This window comes from Myotis myotis, unplaced genomic scaffold, assembly GCF_014108235.1.
Source record: "Myotis myotis isolate mMyoMyo1 unplaced genomic scaffold, mMyoMyo1.p scaffold_m19_p_5, whole genome shotgun sequence".
NCBI classification, from domain to species: Eukaryota; Metazoa; Chordata; class Mammalia; order Chiroptera; family Vespertilionidae; genus Myotis; species Myotis myotis.
The window spans coordinates 110,052,479-110,068,158 of NW_023416357.1; the positions used below are offsets into that span (position 1 = coordinate 110,052,479).

The 15,680-nt window shown below is 52.4% G+C and overlaps 1 protein-coding gene across 1 annotated transcript in view; it reads left to right on the top strand.

Moving 5' to 3' along the window:
• The window catches only part of DNAH3 (dynein axonemal heavy chain 3), a 193,832-nt gene that overhangs the window by 99,936 nt on the left and 78,216 nt on the right, over positions 1 to 15,680 (top strand). The window contains exons 30-37 of the mRNA XM_036309630.1: positions 130 to 243; positions 1,313 to 1,489; positions 3,897 to 3,988; positions 6,013 to 6,232; positions 7,594 to 7,728; positions 9,228 to 9,339; positions 11,420 to 11,661; positions 13,917 to 14,017. Coding sequence (XP_036165523.1) covers positions 130 to 243; positions 1,313 to 1,489; positions 3,897 to 3,988; positions 6,013 to 6,232; positions 7,594 to 7,728; positions 9,228 to 9,339; positions 11,420 to 11,661; positions 13,917 to 14,017 — 1,193 coding nt within the window. The remainder of the gene's footprint in view (positions 1 to 129; positions 244 to 1,312; positions 1,490 to 3,896; positions 3,989 to 6,012; positions 6,233 to 7,593; positions 7,729 to 9,227; positions 9,340 to 11,419; positions 11,662 to 13,916; positions 14,018 to 15,680) is intronic.

Sequence of the window (15,680 nt, forward strand, 5' to 3'; positions counted from 1 at the left end):
GTGAAGGGGAAGATGGGGAGTGTAACAGGCAGAGTGGGCCCAGCTGCTCCTGTGGAGCAGGAAGCAGGAGCCCACCCCTGTTCCCGGCGCAGGGACCATCCTGAACGGTGCCCACGCCCTCCTCTCTAGTGTGTGGTCTTCAACTGCTCGGACGGCCTGGATTATAAAGCCATGGGGAAGTTCTTCAAAGGGCTGGCCCAGGCCGGAGCGTGGGCCTGCTTTGACGAGTTCAATAGAATTGAGGTAACCCTGCTCCTGGCCACAGAGAGGCTGTGCATGCCAGGCCTCTCTTCAGTCCCTCAGCTCCTCAAGGACAGGTCTGACGTCTCCTCTACAGCCTCCTGCACAGAGTCGGTACTCAGTGACCTGAAGGACATAAAATGCCTGTTTTATACACACATGCACCTCGTATTCACGTGTCACTAGCTCATTCAACAATGTATTGAGCAGCTACTATATCAGATATTCTGCATGTGTTCATGATACAAAAATAAGAAATGGTTTTTCTCTCTAGACTCTTCAAATGTAACACAGGGAAATAAAAATTAAATGAAACAAATTCAATATAATAGATATGACAGTAGTGGCACAAAAGAGGCATTACAGAAGAGGGGGTAGTCTGACCAGCGTGGCTCAGTGGTTGAGCGTCGATCTAGGTCAAGGTTCGATTCCTGGTCAAGGTACATGCCCAGGTTTCAGACTCCATCTCCAGTAGGGGGCGTGCAGGAGGCAGTTGATGATTCTCATCATTGATGTTTCTATCTCCCATTCCTGCTCCCTTAGGGCAGTGGTCGGCAAACTCATTAGTCAACAGAGCCAAATATCAACAGTACAACAATTGAAATTTCTTTTGAGAGCCAAATTTTTCAAACTTAAACTGTATAGGTAGGTACATTGTTATTAACTTAATTAGGGTACTCCTAAGGCTTAGGAGAGTCACACTCAAGGGGCCAAAGAGCCACATGTGGCTCGCGAGCCGCAGTTTGCTGACCACGGCCTTAGGGGATTGAGTTCAGGACATACAAACATTCCATTTGAACCAACAAACGCTGCCCAAGTACATACTATGCCTTAAGCATTATGCTAGGTATTGGGGGGGAGATGAAATGCGATGGAAACCACACACACACACACACACACACACACACACACACACACACACACTTTTTCTTTAACAAAACCCCAATCATGCTTCTCATTTTGAAGGTCTGGTTCACAGGTGGTTGGCCTTTCTTTGCTGAGTGAGGGGCCCTCTGGGGGTGGGGTGGGCGGGTCTGAGCAGGGCTCCGTCAGCCAGCCCCTCTCCCTGCAGGTGGAGGTGCTGTCAGTGGTGGCACAGCAGATCCTCAGCATTCAGCAAGCCATTATGCGGAAGCTGAAGATGTTCATCTTCGAAGGCACGGAGCTCTCCCTCAACCCAACCTGCGCGGTCTTCATCACCATGAACCCCGGGTACGCGGGCAGGGCAGAGCTGCCCGACAACCTTAAGGTGAGCATCCGTGTGGAGGGGGCTGGGTACGCTCAACGGTGCAGGAGCTCTGCAAGTACCAGGGTCTCCAGAGAAGCTGGATAATGGAACTGGGCAACGTGCTTCAGCCTCAGTCAGTAACAAGGGTGTGTGGTTGGAGGTGAGGGTTCCTGGCTCTAGAACAAACCTTTCCCTCTCATGGACGGTGGGGGAGGGCCACAGGGAGTGGGTAGCCAATGTATACAGAAAACCGTGTGCATGGGAACAAGGGTGCTGTTCCCACTATTGTCAGTGGTCAGACAGGTCACACAAATGAGAGGCCCAGCTGGCGATGCCCCGTGGAGAGGCAGCACCGAGCCCAGCCTACAGACACACCAGACCCTCTCCTCTGCCAGGGAAAGCCAGGAATTTGGAGTTTTACATGAAATCTGGCTTTTAGATGCTAAAGTGCAATGTAAAAAAAGACATCACTATAAGCCAAGCAAATTATAGCTCTTGTAGAAAGCATCGGAGTTGGATACAGAGGACGCTGGCGAGCCTTGGCCAACCACTGGATCTCCCCTTACTACCAAACTGGGGAACGGGCACCTAAGCAGTGCCCATGCCCACACAGGCTGTCCCAACCCGCGGAGAGGGGGCCGCAGAGCCTGTTTGTGCCCAGTGCCGACTGCCAGGCTGGCCTGAGCTAAGCCGTGGCGATACCCATGGCCTGCAGCCAGGGGGGAAGGAGAGGCCTCAAGGAGAAGAGAGAGCCAAGCAGGCCTCACGTGATGGCTTCTCCATGGAAGGAAAACCCAAAACCCTCCTGCGGGAAGAGCACCTGGCACCCCAACCGCATGGGAAGCGCAGCCAGCGGGAGGCCGGTCTGCGGCCCGACTGGCTTTATTCCAAGTTATGCTCCAGCCTCTTGGGTAGAAGACACTCGAGGAACCGGCCAGAGCCACGCTCATGGCTGTAGGGCTGCAAGTGCCCACTTCCTGTCATCGGTAGGTTCTGCGACTTTAAGCAAAGCAGCTCACGGTGAAACCCATGTTAGCAAGGCTCATTGACAGACAGAGTGACGTTCCGCGGCAGCTCATCAATGCCAGAATGAAGTGATGCTGGAAGAATGGACATTATTCGAGGGCCTGCCGTCCATGATGATCCACTTGCTAGAAACGCGCTGTTATCACCTGTTCTGACCCACCACTCGCCCCCTCCGGGAACGGGGGAGAGCCAGGGGTCCTCAACCATGGCTCCTCCACTCCCTCCTCGCTAGTCAACACAGGGCAGTGAGACCTACAGTACTAGTAGAAGTTGGACTCACATTTCTTATTATTTTTTAAAAATTTTATTGATTTTTTTTTTAGAGAGAGGAAGGGAAAGAGAGAGGGAAATATTGATGCAAGAGAGACATCTATCGGCTGCCTCTTGCACACACCCTGACAGGATCGAACCTGCAGCCTGGGTATGTGTCCCGACGGGGATCAGAACCACCCCCTTTTGGTGTGCAGGACAACGTTCCAACCCTCAGGCCACCTTTCTTCTTTCCACCACCCAGTTGCTGTAACTCCCCCCTGCACCTCTCCAGCCAACAACCACATTCAATCTGCACAAGAAACTTCTGTGAGCCGAGGGTCTAGCATAGCGGTTCTCAACCTGTGGGTCGCGAACAATGAAAATACATCCTGCATATCAGATATTTACATTATGATTCATAACAGTAGCAAAATTACAGTTATGAAGTAGCAACAAAAATAATTTTATGGTTGGGGGTCACCACAACATGAGGAACTGTATTAAAGGGCCGCGGCATCCGGAAGGTTGAGAACCACTGGACTAGAAAGCACCAGGCTCTTTCCAGTCCGGCTCCACCTCGAACGCATGGCTTTGGCGAGTCACTTCCCCTCTGAGATCTAAGGGAATAAGAGCAGCAGCTGATGTGTATGAGGACTCACTAGATGCTGCACACTTTCCTAAGTATGCACCTCACTCACCTGCATCAGCTGTTCTCATGACAACCATGAAGAGGGTATAGGTGTCAGCCCATTTGGAGACGAAGGAACCGAGGTCCAGCAGGGATGCATAACCTGTGCACAGCTGGAAGGTGACAGAACAGGGACTTGGTCGGACTGCTCTGCCTCAGGAGGCTCCTCACATACCAGCCTGCGCTCTAAGTGAGCCCTGCGGGAAGCTCCACAAGTGACTGAGCCTGACTGGACTGGCACCCGGGCCTCTGAATGACTGAGGGGCCCAGGGTGGCAGCATGCCCTGGTCAGGCCGGGGCGGGTAGTGGGGCGGCGGGCGGAGGCGGCCCCTCGGCATTGACTTGTCCTCCGGCGCACTCCTCCGTGATTGTCAGGTCGTGCTACTCCTCTGCCTCTGCAGACAGGCCTCCCCAGCACACCACTGTGTACACTCGGCTCCTGAATAGCTGTTCCTTTTCCAGGCCTTGTTCCGGACAGTGGCCATGATGGTGCCGGACTACGCCCTCATTGGAGAGATCTCGCTCTACTCCATGGGGTTTCTGGACTCCAGAAGGTAAGCCGCACTGGCGTTCCAGCGGGCTCGGCAGGCCCTGCACGAGGACTGTGTGGGGCAGATGCAGGTGGGCTGCCTCCAGGGAGGGAGGAATGAGAACAGGCTTCTGTTCAGGTCGATGTGCAGGCACCTCGGCCCACCTTGGTCCTGACCTGACCCCGGGCTGGGAATGACCCAGATTCCCAGGAAAAGGCCCCCTTTTTCTAATGGCATCTGGGCTTCTGCTAAAGATACATCACTCACCTGCTCCCAACCCCTCACAGCACCTGCGTCTCTCTCTCACACACACACACACACACACACGCACGCACGCACATACAGACACACAGAGACACACACATGCACATTCACAGAGACACACGCGCACACATGCACACACATATAAACACACAAATACACATACATGCACACATACACAGACACACATAAACAAACACACATAAACACAGGCACAGAGAGAGACATACATACACACATATACACAGACACAGACACAGACACATATACATATATACACCCATACACACACACACACACTCCTAAATGGCTTAAGGCAAGACTGAAAAACATGAAGTTATTCCAAGATTGAAGGGGAGATTTTAACATAATTTAGAATTAACATTGTTATCAATACAACTTTTATTTCAACCAAGTATCTCTCATTTCAGTGCTGCCCAGTTTTCCAAGACACACACACACACACACACACACACACGCATGCACACACAGACACACACATACAGATACATACATACACACAGAGACACACACAGAGACACACACACACAGAGCTGCGTGTCTTTATCACATGCACCCAGGGTCACTAACATCACTGTGAATGGCTTTCATTGGCCTGTTTCAGATTTTACATTTGTCCGTTTACATTGTCCTGCCCACAACCAGTCGATGTTTTGCTGATGCAGAGGTCTGCAAAGGCCTCAGCGTGCCCGTGCCTGGCTGCTCTCATCCCCACCCCAGGGCTGCAGACCTGTGAACAGCACCTGCCCCCCTCCTAGGCCAAGCGGCTGCCTCATCTCATGAGGCTCAATTTAGTTTTTCCGTAAGCGAGCTGGATTACATTGATTTGCCCATTCAATTTATTTATCCCTCCATTGGCAAACGTTCATTGGGCCACCTGCCTTCTGCCCACCCTGTGCTGGTGCTGTAAGCAGCAGGGCCTTTGTTGTCAGAGTAATCAGTCTCATGAGGGGCTCCCTGCAAGGGGGTGCGCATAGCCCATTAGTTGGGGAACCCTGACCCCTCGCCAGTGGGGCTTAGCAAGGAGTGTTTACTCTTCACTCTCTGGAAACAAGGTGTCTGTGATCAGGGCAGTTCCTCCCAAGGGCAGGAGCCCAGTTTCTCACACGCCAGCACCACACAGGAGCGCGGGCTCTGAGCAGGCTTTCCTGGACCCGTGGGGAGCGGCACCCTTCCCTCAGTCACGTGCCTCTGGCCGGGACGTGGGGCAGGCTGTGTGGCTGGCTCGGGCCAGGGAGAGTAAGACATGGTGGTGCCTGTGAGTATGCATGTGCTGTGTGTGAGGATAGTGACGTTTGGATTGGTTTTTAAATTTAAAAAGGAAAGGATGGACATCCAAGAAGTCGTAGCGTTACAGAAGTGAAAAAAGTGAGTTTCGCTTCAGTGACCCCTGAGCCCTCCCCCCAGGGGCCAGCAGTTATCATTGCTCACAGTTTGATGTATTTTTTCCAGATGTGTGTGCGTGTGTGTGTGTGCATGTGTGCATACAGTCACATCCTAGTAAACGTATACAAGCATGTACACATACAGTTTCTCAGACAGCACGCTATGCATCTGTGTGTACTCGCTGCCTCACCCTAACTTTGGGGGCTACCAGGCTTCCTTAGCTCATGATGGCAGCACTGTCAGGAGGCCTTCCAACGACGGGCCTTCCTCATCCGTCCTGGCAGGCCCGCTCTGAAGGGCCAGGGCCAGGGATGTGGGGATGTGTGCTGTGCGGGCGTGGTCCGCTCGGGGACATGCAGACATGTGTCTTTATGCCCCAGCCTCGCCCAGAAGATCGTGGCCACCTACCGCCTGTGCTCGGAGCAGCTCTCCTCGCAGCACCACTACGACTACGGCATGCGCGCCGTCAAGTCTGTGCTCACCGCCGCCGGCAACCTCAAGCTCAAGTACCCGGAGGAGAACGAGAGCATCCTGCTGCTCCGGGCCCTGCTGGACGTCAACCTGGCCAAGTTCTTGGCCCAGGATGTCCCTCTATTCCAGGTGTGGGGCTGGCTCTGGAACCCCACTTCTGAGGGGAGGTGTCTCTGCAGCACCCCTTAGGCACCCCTCCCTGATAGCCAGCACCCTCTTGCCAGGTAGCCCCCCAAGTGTTAGTAACAATGGGGACGGCAACATTTCTGTCTAGTTACCAATTTTAATAAAGACTAGAGGCCCAGTGCACAAAACTTTGTGCACTCGGGGGGGTCCTTCAGCCCGGCCTGTGCCCTCTCGCAGTCTGGGACCCCTCAGGGGATGACCACCTGCTGGCTTAGGCCCGCTCCCTGGGGGATTGGGCCTAAGCTGGCAGTCAGACATCCCTCTGGCAGCCCTGGAGCCCTCGGGGGATGTCCACTTGCCAGCGGGGAGCAGGCCTAAGCTGCAGTCAGACATCCTTAGCACTGCTGAGGAGGCGGGAGAGGCTCCCACCACCACCGCTATACTGGCAGCTGGCAGCCTGGCTTGTGGCTGAGCAGAGCTCCCCCTGTGAGAGTGCACTGACCACAGGGGGAAGCTCCTACATTGAGCATCTTCCCCCTGGTGGTCAGTGTGTGTCATAGTGACCAGTCATTCCCAGTTGTTCTGCTGTTAGGGTCAATTTGCATATTACCCTTTTATTATATAGGAGTGCCTGCCCAGTCTGGGTGAGGGGCTAATGGCTGTTTGCAGGCTGGCCACAGCCCCCAGCCACCCAAGCTCCCAGTGGAGGCTGGCTGGAAGCAGGTATCTGGGATTTATTTGCCTTCTATAATTGAAACTTTGTTGCCATGAGCGGAGGTCACAACCAGCTCAGAGCAGGCGGGAAGCTTGGCTTCCTCCATTGCCCAGGCAACAAAGCCTCCTGCTTGCTCCAGCTCCGTGTCTGCCAGCTGCCATCTTGGTTGGGTTAACTTGCATATAGTCACTCTGATTGGCTGGTGGGTGTGGCTTAGGGCATAGCAAAGGTTCGGTCAATTAACATCTTTGTCTTTTATTAGTGTAGATGGTTTCACTGATAGAATAATATTCATTCTGAGGTGTGGGTGAGAGTTTTTATCAAATTTAGTTTCCTTTTATAATTATTTAACGCCTCTTCTTTACCAGGCTGTGCCATTAAGACAGAAATTCTGACTGTCTTATTCATTCCCAGTACAACGAATGGAACATAGCACAGGCTCATTAAATATTTGCTGACTTTTAACGTATTTTGGGAGGGAAATCATGTGGAACAGATGATGTCAGAATATGTAATTGTGGCTGAGTTTTGGTGCAGGGGAAACAAGGTTTGGAATTTTACAAAGTTTGTGTAGATCTCATTTTAGGACCGTGTAGAGCCACACAGCTGATAATCCATCCTGTCCACCTCTCTCAATTCTGACTCCCAGGGAATTATATCGGATTTGTTCCCTGGAGTTGTACTTCCGGAGTCAGATTACCAAGTGTTTATGGAAGTGCTGAATGAGAACATCAGAAAGATGAAACTCCAGCCAGTGCCTTGGTTTATTGGGAAAATTATCCAGGTGGGTTCCTCAGACTCTTGTGGGCATAGACCCGTGTACTGTTGCTGAAGTCAGGAATGAGAACATGAGAATCAGGATGCAATGCCAGGTGCCTGAAGAGAGGTGGAGGGAGCAATGGAGGCATCTTTACCCTCTGCCTTTGCTTCATTTCCAAGTTGAAGTTTAAAATCCACGATTTTTCCTATGACCATCTTCCTTGGGGTTGCTTTTTTTAGTTTGGGGTCTTCCCTTTGAAGCACGGGATTTTGAATTACTCCAGATTTCTCAATTCCCAGTGAGAGAAACCCGCCTCGAACTGCCTGAATCAAAAAAAGGGATTTATTCACTGACTGGACTGAATAGTAGGGGAATATCCAGGTTTCTATACGACGCCCAGGAGTCTGTCTCTTCGGTTCTGGGCTGCTCTCTCTGCATTGAAACTTCCTTCTCGGGTGGCCCCAGCACCTCCGACTGAGACTGTCCCGGGTGCAAGCCCAGGAGGGAAAGAGCCTCACTCTCCAGTGGCTTCGGCCAAAGCTCAGGGTTCGCTGGTTGTGGCTGGGCCAGCGTCACAGGACCGCCCCTGAGCCGATGGCGGGTCATTTATATTCTATGGGGCCTGGCTGAGGAGGCACGTCTCTTCTCCTGAGAGTTCCAGTCAAGTCAGAACAGCACTGCGGCTTCAAGAAAGAGCGTTTCCAACAGACATGCAATTTGCTGACATGGCCACTGCTTCCTTTTCCTACAGAGAACAGAGTGATGGCTGGGGGGGGGGGGGGGGGGGGGGCGCGGGGGGTAATAGGGGGAGGGGTTGAGACGTGCAGATTGCAGGTACTAACAGTCACGGGATGTGAAGTGCAGCACAGGGGGTGTAGTCAATGGCACTGTAAGAACAGTGTACAGGGCTGGGCGGGGGGGCTTGAGGGCGGGAGCCTGGAGACATCGGGGGACACCTTGTAAAGCATATGACTATCTGACTATCTGGCCACTATGCTGGGCCCCTGACACTAATACAAAGTGATATTGAATGTAAACTGCAATTGAACAAGAATTTTTAAAGTAAAAAATAAGTAAAATGGATCACTCAGAAAACTAACAAGCAAATGAGCAAGTGGAAACGGTGCCGTGAGGCGATTCGGAGCTCTGAGGCAGAGGCCTGCGTGTGCAGACCTGCTCTGCCTGCGGGTCAGCGACCTCTTCTGAGGGTGTCATTCCCACCGTGGGGAGGTGGTCTGTGCCATCTGAACAGATTCGAAGAAATAGGTTTGGTAAGTCACTCGATGCTGAGCACCGACAGGGTCAGAGCAAATGGTGGTTCCAATCTCTTCAATAATCTGAGACACACACACATTAATTCACCCAGAAGGTAGTTAAATGACGTATCATCCCAAAGACTGGCTCAGCAGAGGGAGGTGTGACGGTGGGGATCCCTTGGACCGTTCAGTCCTCACCAATGTCTGCCTGACTGCAGTGCTGGGAGGTTTGCGTTGATGGATGTCTTATATGCTGTCTCTTCTCAGATCTATGAGATGATGCTGGTGAGACACGGCTACATGATTGTTGGAGGCCCCATGGGGGGCAAGACCTGTGCTTATAAAGTGCTGGCTGCAGCTCTGGGTGACTTACAAAAAGGTACAGCTCACCCCCCACTTGGCAGGACAGGGGGTGCCCGGCGGGGTTTGTTTTGGGGTGTTTTTTGCCACCTCTGGATTGTGATGTCAGAGCCGAAAACAGAAGCTGGCACACAGACGCCTGCAAGCAGAAAACAAGGAGGAGGGAGGTTCCGTGGGGTTTTGTGTCCATCATTAAGGCTGGAAGCATTTTCTCAGCTGCTGAACAGCTGGCTTCTCCAAAGGTTTCCCAGTGAGAGAGTTTAAAAACGAAATTCTTCTAAAAGCAAATCATTTTCTTTCTTTCCTCCCTCCCTCCCTCCCCCCTTTCATCCTCCAACCCCCTTCCTCTCTCCCTCCCTTTAAACGTAGAGGATGAGCCCTTGGGCTTTTTTTAAAAAATATATTTTATTGATTTTTTACAGAGAGGAAGGGAGAGAGATAGAGAGTTAGAAACATCAGTGAGAGAGAAACATCAATCAGCTGCCCCCTGCACATCTCTCACTGGGGATGTGCCCGCAACCCAGGTACATGCCCCCGACCGGAATCGAACCTGGGACCTTTCAGTCCGCAGGCCAACGCTCTATCCACGGAGCCAAACCAGTTTCGGCAGCCCTTGGACTTTTTAATCAGACCCAGACCTTGGGCAAATGACTGAGCCTCTTTTAGCCCCTGGTTTTCCAGCTGTAAACAGGATTGTTGTGAGAATTACATGAGATCATGCAGGTAACTAACCTAGCACAGTTCCTCCTCAACAAATGGAAGCGACATTTATTGCCAGAGAAACCATTTTGGGGGAATTTTTTAATGAAACGCAAGTCTGTGGTTCTGAAAGCAGGGCTTTGTGGCTGTGCTTACATGATCCCTTCTAGGATTTTATTTTAACACTAGAGGCCCAGTGCACAAAATTCATGCATGGGGGTGGGGGGGTTCCTCAGCCCGGCTTGCACCCTCTCGCAATCCAGAACCCTCGGGGGATGTCCGACTGCCATTTTAGGCCTGATCCCTGCCTAAATCGGCAGTCTGACATCCCTCTCGCAATCCAGGACTGCTGGCTCCTAACCACCTGCCTGCATGCCTGAACGCCTCTAACCACTCTGCCTGCCTGCCAGATGCCCCTAACCACTTGCCTGCCTGCCTGATTGCCCCCAACCACCTCTGCCTGCCTGACTCCCCTAACCACTCTGCCTGCTTGCCTGATCAAGGGCAGGGCTGGTTGAGGGGAAGGGCCTCAGGTGGTTGGCTGGCCAGCCCCACCCCCTGGTCGAATTCCTGGTTGAACTCCCAGTCAAACTCCTGGTCGAGGGGAAGATTTGCATATTAGCCTTTTATTGCATACGATTTTTTTTCCTAATAACAAAAGGTAACTGAGTTGCTGTTGGATTTTTGAGTTTTTGTGACTAACTTGGCCTTCATAACTCACTTGGGCATTTCAAACTTTCATAATATTGAGATTTGAATGTAGTTCAGGAAAGGAGGCTACCCCAATTCTTTGCTTTGGGATTCTGCAGAAATGGTTCTTTTTTTAACTCGTGGCTTAAGCATGCCCACTTTTCCTTACTGAAGGACCAGGTGGCAGAGGTTATTTTCTGTCATTAAGCACAACTGCGGTGCCATCACCGCCTGGCATTCTGGGGTCCTGGCCTCTGTGGGTGCGTTTCTCAGGGGCACTTCTGAACAGCTAGTGAAGGGGTTTCAGGGCTGAGCCAGTCCTTCAGGTAAAGAAAGAAAAGTTACCACCGTTTTCCAGAATCTCTTACCCGTCAGCGGTTTCTTCATCTCCAGTCGAGTTCAGGTTCTTGGGCAGCTGTGAGAGCCACACGCGGAGGCCCTGGGTGTGCACCCCCCTCACTGCAGGGGTCCTGTAGGCCCAGCCGGTTCTTTACGTCTCATGGGCACCCTTGCCTTCTGGAAGTGAGCCTTAGAGAAACACATGGCTGTAATGACCTAACAATCTTTAAAAAGCTGCACGCAAACGTTAGAAGGCTTCTCTGGATGGCACATTCATCGTGGCTGCTCGGCCTTTGAGATGGTGTTCTCTCTGGTCCGATGTTCTGGTCTCACCAGAACCTTTGTAACTCGGGTTGGACCTTCTTGCCCAGCCAACCAGATGGGGGAGTTTGCTGTGGAGTACAAGGTCATCAACCCCAAGGCCATCACCATGGGGCAGCTGTATGGGTGCTTCGACCAAGTGAGCCACGAGTGGACCGACGGCGTCCTCGCCAACGCTTTCCGGGAGCAGGCGTCTTCCCTGTCTGATGATCGCAAGTGGATCATATTCGATGGGCCCGTGGATGCCGTTTGGATTGAAAACATGAACACTGTTCTGGATGACAACAAAAAGGTAGCTTTTGCGTCTGACATTGCTTTTCCCCTCTCCCCCACCCCTTCCCTTCTCCTCTCCCTCCCCCTCCCTCTTCCTCTCTCTTCCTCCCAACCCCTTTCTCCCTCTCCTTCCCTCCCCCTCTCCCTCTTCCTCTTCCTCGCTCCCTCCCTCTCCGCTCTCTTCTCCCGCCCCCTCACTCTCCCTCTCCCTCCCCTCTCCTCCCTCTCCCTCTCTCTCTTCGTCCCCGACACCCTCCCCTCCCTCTCTCCCCTCCCCCTCTCCCTCCCCCTCTCCCTCCCGCTCCCTCGCGCGCTTCCCCCACCCCCGCCCTCTCCCTCCCCCCCCCCCTCCCTCTCCCTCTTCCCTCTCACCCCCTCCCTCTCTCTCTTCCTCCAACCCCTCTCCCTCCCTCTCTCTCTCCCTCCCTTTCTCTCTCCCTCTCCCTCTCCCTCCCTCTCCCTCCCTCTCCCTCTCCCCCCCTTTCTCTCTCCCTCCCCCTCTCCCTCTCCCTCTCCCTCCCTCTCTCTCTCCCTCCCTTTCTCTCTCCCTCCCCCGCCCTCTCCCTCCCTCCCTCTCCAAATAGCACTTCATCCTCCAGGCCTCTCCACAGGGCTCAGGCCTCTCACTTGGTCCCAGGTTGTGGCACTTCTTACAGGGTGTTTCTAAGAGGCAGTAGGGGAAGTTTCCAGGAAATTAAGGGCTATGCTTGGGTGGGCACAGTGTCACTTTTTGTGAATTCCATGGGCCAGAGAGGTCGCAGGCCTGCCCAGGTGCAAGAGGGCGGGGAAACAGCTCCACTCCTTGATGGGGTGGGCAGGGGCGTTGCAGGAGCACCAGTGGGCCGGAGACGCTGCTGCAGCAGCCGCTGGAGGTGCGTGTGCGCATGCAGTGTGGCGGTGAAAGAGCCTGGACTCACCACACAGCCCGGCTCAGACCCTGCCCAGGCACCGGCCGGTCGTGTAACCTCAGACAAGCTATTCAGACTCCCTGTGCCTCAGTTTTATCATCTACAAAGTGGGGCTGATGGTGCCTCCCTCAGTGTTGTTAGGAAGACTAGGTAAGTTAATATTTGCAAACTGCTTATCATAGTGCCTGCATATAGCAAGCGCTAAATAACTTTTAAAATAAAAATAAAATGTATGACATCATAAGGAAGATTTCCTATAGTGAATATGTATCACTATCAATACTACTGTATTTACATTTCACAAGATGGAGAGGGAGTTATGCTCACCATGGAAGACCTAGGCATAGCATGTGCATAATTTTGATCATATAACAAATAAAAATAGAAACACATCTTATTCCATGATACGGACTGTGCTAGCGGTTTGACATTGTGCGGAGTGTCCACTGGTCTTCAGATCGGAAGTATAGAGTGAGAGCCAGCGAAGCGCCTCGCACGCCTGGGCTTCGGGTGTAAATCACGCCTCCCGAGTGGGGGTGCATCTTACTTTCCTTGATCCAGAGGTGACCCCGCCGGTGGTCAGCCCATCCAGCTGGGCCTTCCTGGGTGCATCTGCCTGTTCCCGGGAGTGTTAGATGGGGGCAGGGAATATGAGGAGCTGTTTAGCCACAACTCAGGATGAGCAGCAGGAGAGATGGGCTTCCTCTTCCCCCCACCCCCGGGGAGGCATCTCACTGGAGCCCTGTTGGTGCGCGGAAGGCAGCTGCTCCCCCCCCCCGCCCCCACCCCCCGCCCCCCTGCTATGCCCTTGGCGCTGTCCTGTGGAGCTGCACAACTTGCTCCGCGCGGGGCTTCGTGGTCTCCTCCTCCTCCGAAAAGGGTTTGTGGAGATATTCCGGTCACTCTAGCGCGTGACTCGCCCATGGGGTTCCAAAGAAGTCTTTGGTGGACGACGGGTAAGTACAGCCGAGGAGGGTGCTGGTAAGTTCTACAGTGAACACGGGAGGAGCCACGGAACGTGATGCGGTCTGAGTGCTGCTTGTGCCTTCCTCTGTGGCTGCAGTTCAGGGCCGCGCTGGCCTCTCCATTTAAACTACACCCTCCCAACCCCGACTGAGGTTCGGCAGCCCCCTCTTCTGCTTGATCCTTCTCTTTTATTTGCTCTCTTATACACTATCATATACTCTATATTTCTCGTATCACCTGTCCCCTCTCAACAAAACGCAAAGCCCTCGAGGACAGGGGTTTTGTCTGCTTTACTCCATGCACCCGGCACGCGATAGGAACTCCAGACACATGCCCACCATCCGCGCCCACCGAGGCCTCTGACGGGCAGGTGGAGTTCCGCCCTCTGCTTTCCTTTCAGCTGTGTTTAATGAGTGGAGAGATCATACAGATGAGCTCCAAGATGAGTCTGATCTTCGAGCCGGCCGACCTGGAGCAGGCCTCTCCAGCCACCGTGAGCAGGTGGGTCACCTCGCCCCGCCCATGCAATGGGCGGGCTCCGGGAGTGCGTTTAAGCCCCGGGAGGTCGCATTATTTGTTGTCACTTAGATTTGTCATAAAATCGCTCCTTAATATGCATTGCTGGTTATAGGCTCAAATCAAGTAAGCACTTTGGAAAAGAATTGGACATTATCTCCTAAGATTGAAGCTTCATATGCCTCCTACCCACACGTCTGCTCCCAAGTGTATACCCCAAAGAAACACTGGCCCACGTACAATGCAGACCTCTGCCCATGTATGAGCATGTCCATAGTGGCACAGTTCACAGTAACAGCACTTGGAAACAACCCAAATGCCCACTGACAGGAGTGACTTAATGTGTAACAAGGTCACCAATTATACAGCACTCAAAATAAATGAGTGGTACTAACATGCAACTCTGTGGATAGATCTAAGTCAAATACTAGTGTATTAAGGATAAAATCTTAGCAATATTCTGTATAAAAGTAAACCCACAATATTACATACATCATAGTGCCCCTGTTTACATGGTTAAAAACTAAAATAAGTACACATACACGTCAGGAACACACAGAGCTGCCGTAAGCTATGTAAGATGGAAAATCAAGGACCAGGCGAACGCACGGTTTCCTATGCTGTTACCTCGGGAGAAAGCCAGGGGCCAGGACAAGGGAGCCCATATGGTTAGAAGGTTCTTGTCAAGATTCCAGCTTCTGTCTGGGTGATGAGTTCATGGGCACTTACTACATTATTGAAACATTAACTAAGAAAGGCCACGCCTGCCCAGGCCAGGGGCTCAGTTGGTTGGAGCGTTTCCTGTACACCAAAAGGATCGATGTTTCTCTCTCACATCAATGTCTCTCTCTCTCTCTCTCTCTCTCTCTCTCTCTCTCTCTCTCTCTCTCTCTCCCCCTTCCTCTCTCTCTCTAAAAATCAATGAAAAACACATCATTGGGTGAGGATTTTAAAAAAAAATAGAAAAATGGCAATGCTAATGTAGCATGTGCTAGGGATAATAATTAATCCAACCCTGTGCACCTGAAGTCCTTAAAAAATGAAATAAAATTGGCCTACATTCCCAAAGACGAAGTGAGGGAGTAAAAAGAGCACACGGCAAGTTAGACCAACCTGGGCTCCCAGCCTGGTCATGCCACTTGCTAGCTGTGTGACCACTCCCAAGTCACTCAGCCTCTCTGAGCCATGATCCCCTCGTGTCTAAGACATAGACCGAAAGGAGGAATATTTAGAGATGAAGGCCATTAGGGCCTAACATGGTGCTGGCATGCCATAAGGGGTCAATGAATGAGACCCGGCATTGGTACCTAACCAGAGACCACCTGGCTGTGACAGACAGAACATGTGCTGCATAAACCGTGGCATGTCAGGCCCTGGCCGTAATGTTCAGTGGTCAGAGCATCGGCCTGTGGTCTGGAGGGTCCTGGGTTCGATTCTGGTGAAGAGCATTTGCCTTGATTGCAGGCTCAATCCCTGGCCCCATACAGGGCACGTGCCTGAGGTAACCAATTTGTGTGTGTCTGACATCGATGTGTTTCTTTCTTTCTCTACTCCTCACTTGCACTCTGTCTAAAAATCAATGGAAAAAGCATCCTTGGGGCTCAGTCAGCATGCCTCAGTGGCTGAGCATCTACCGATGAACCGGGAG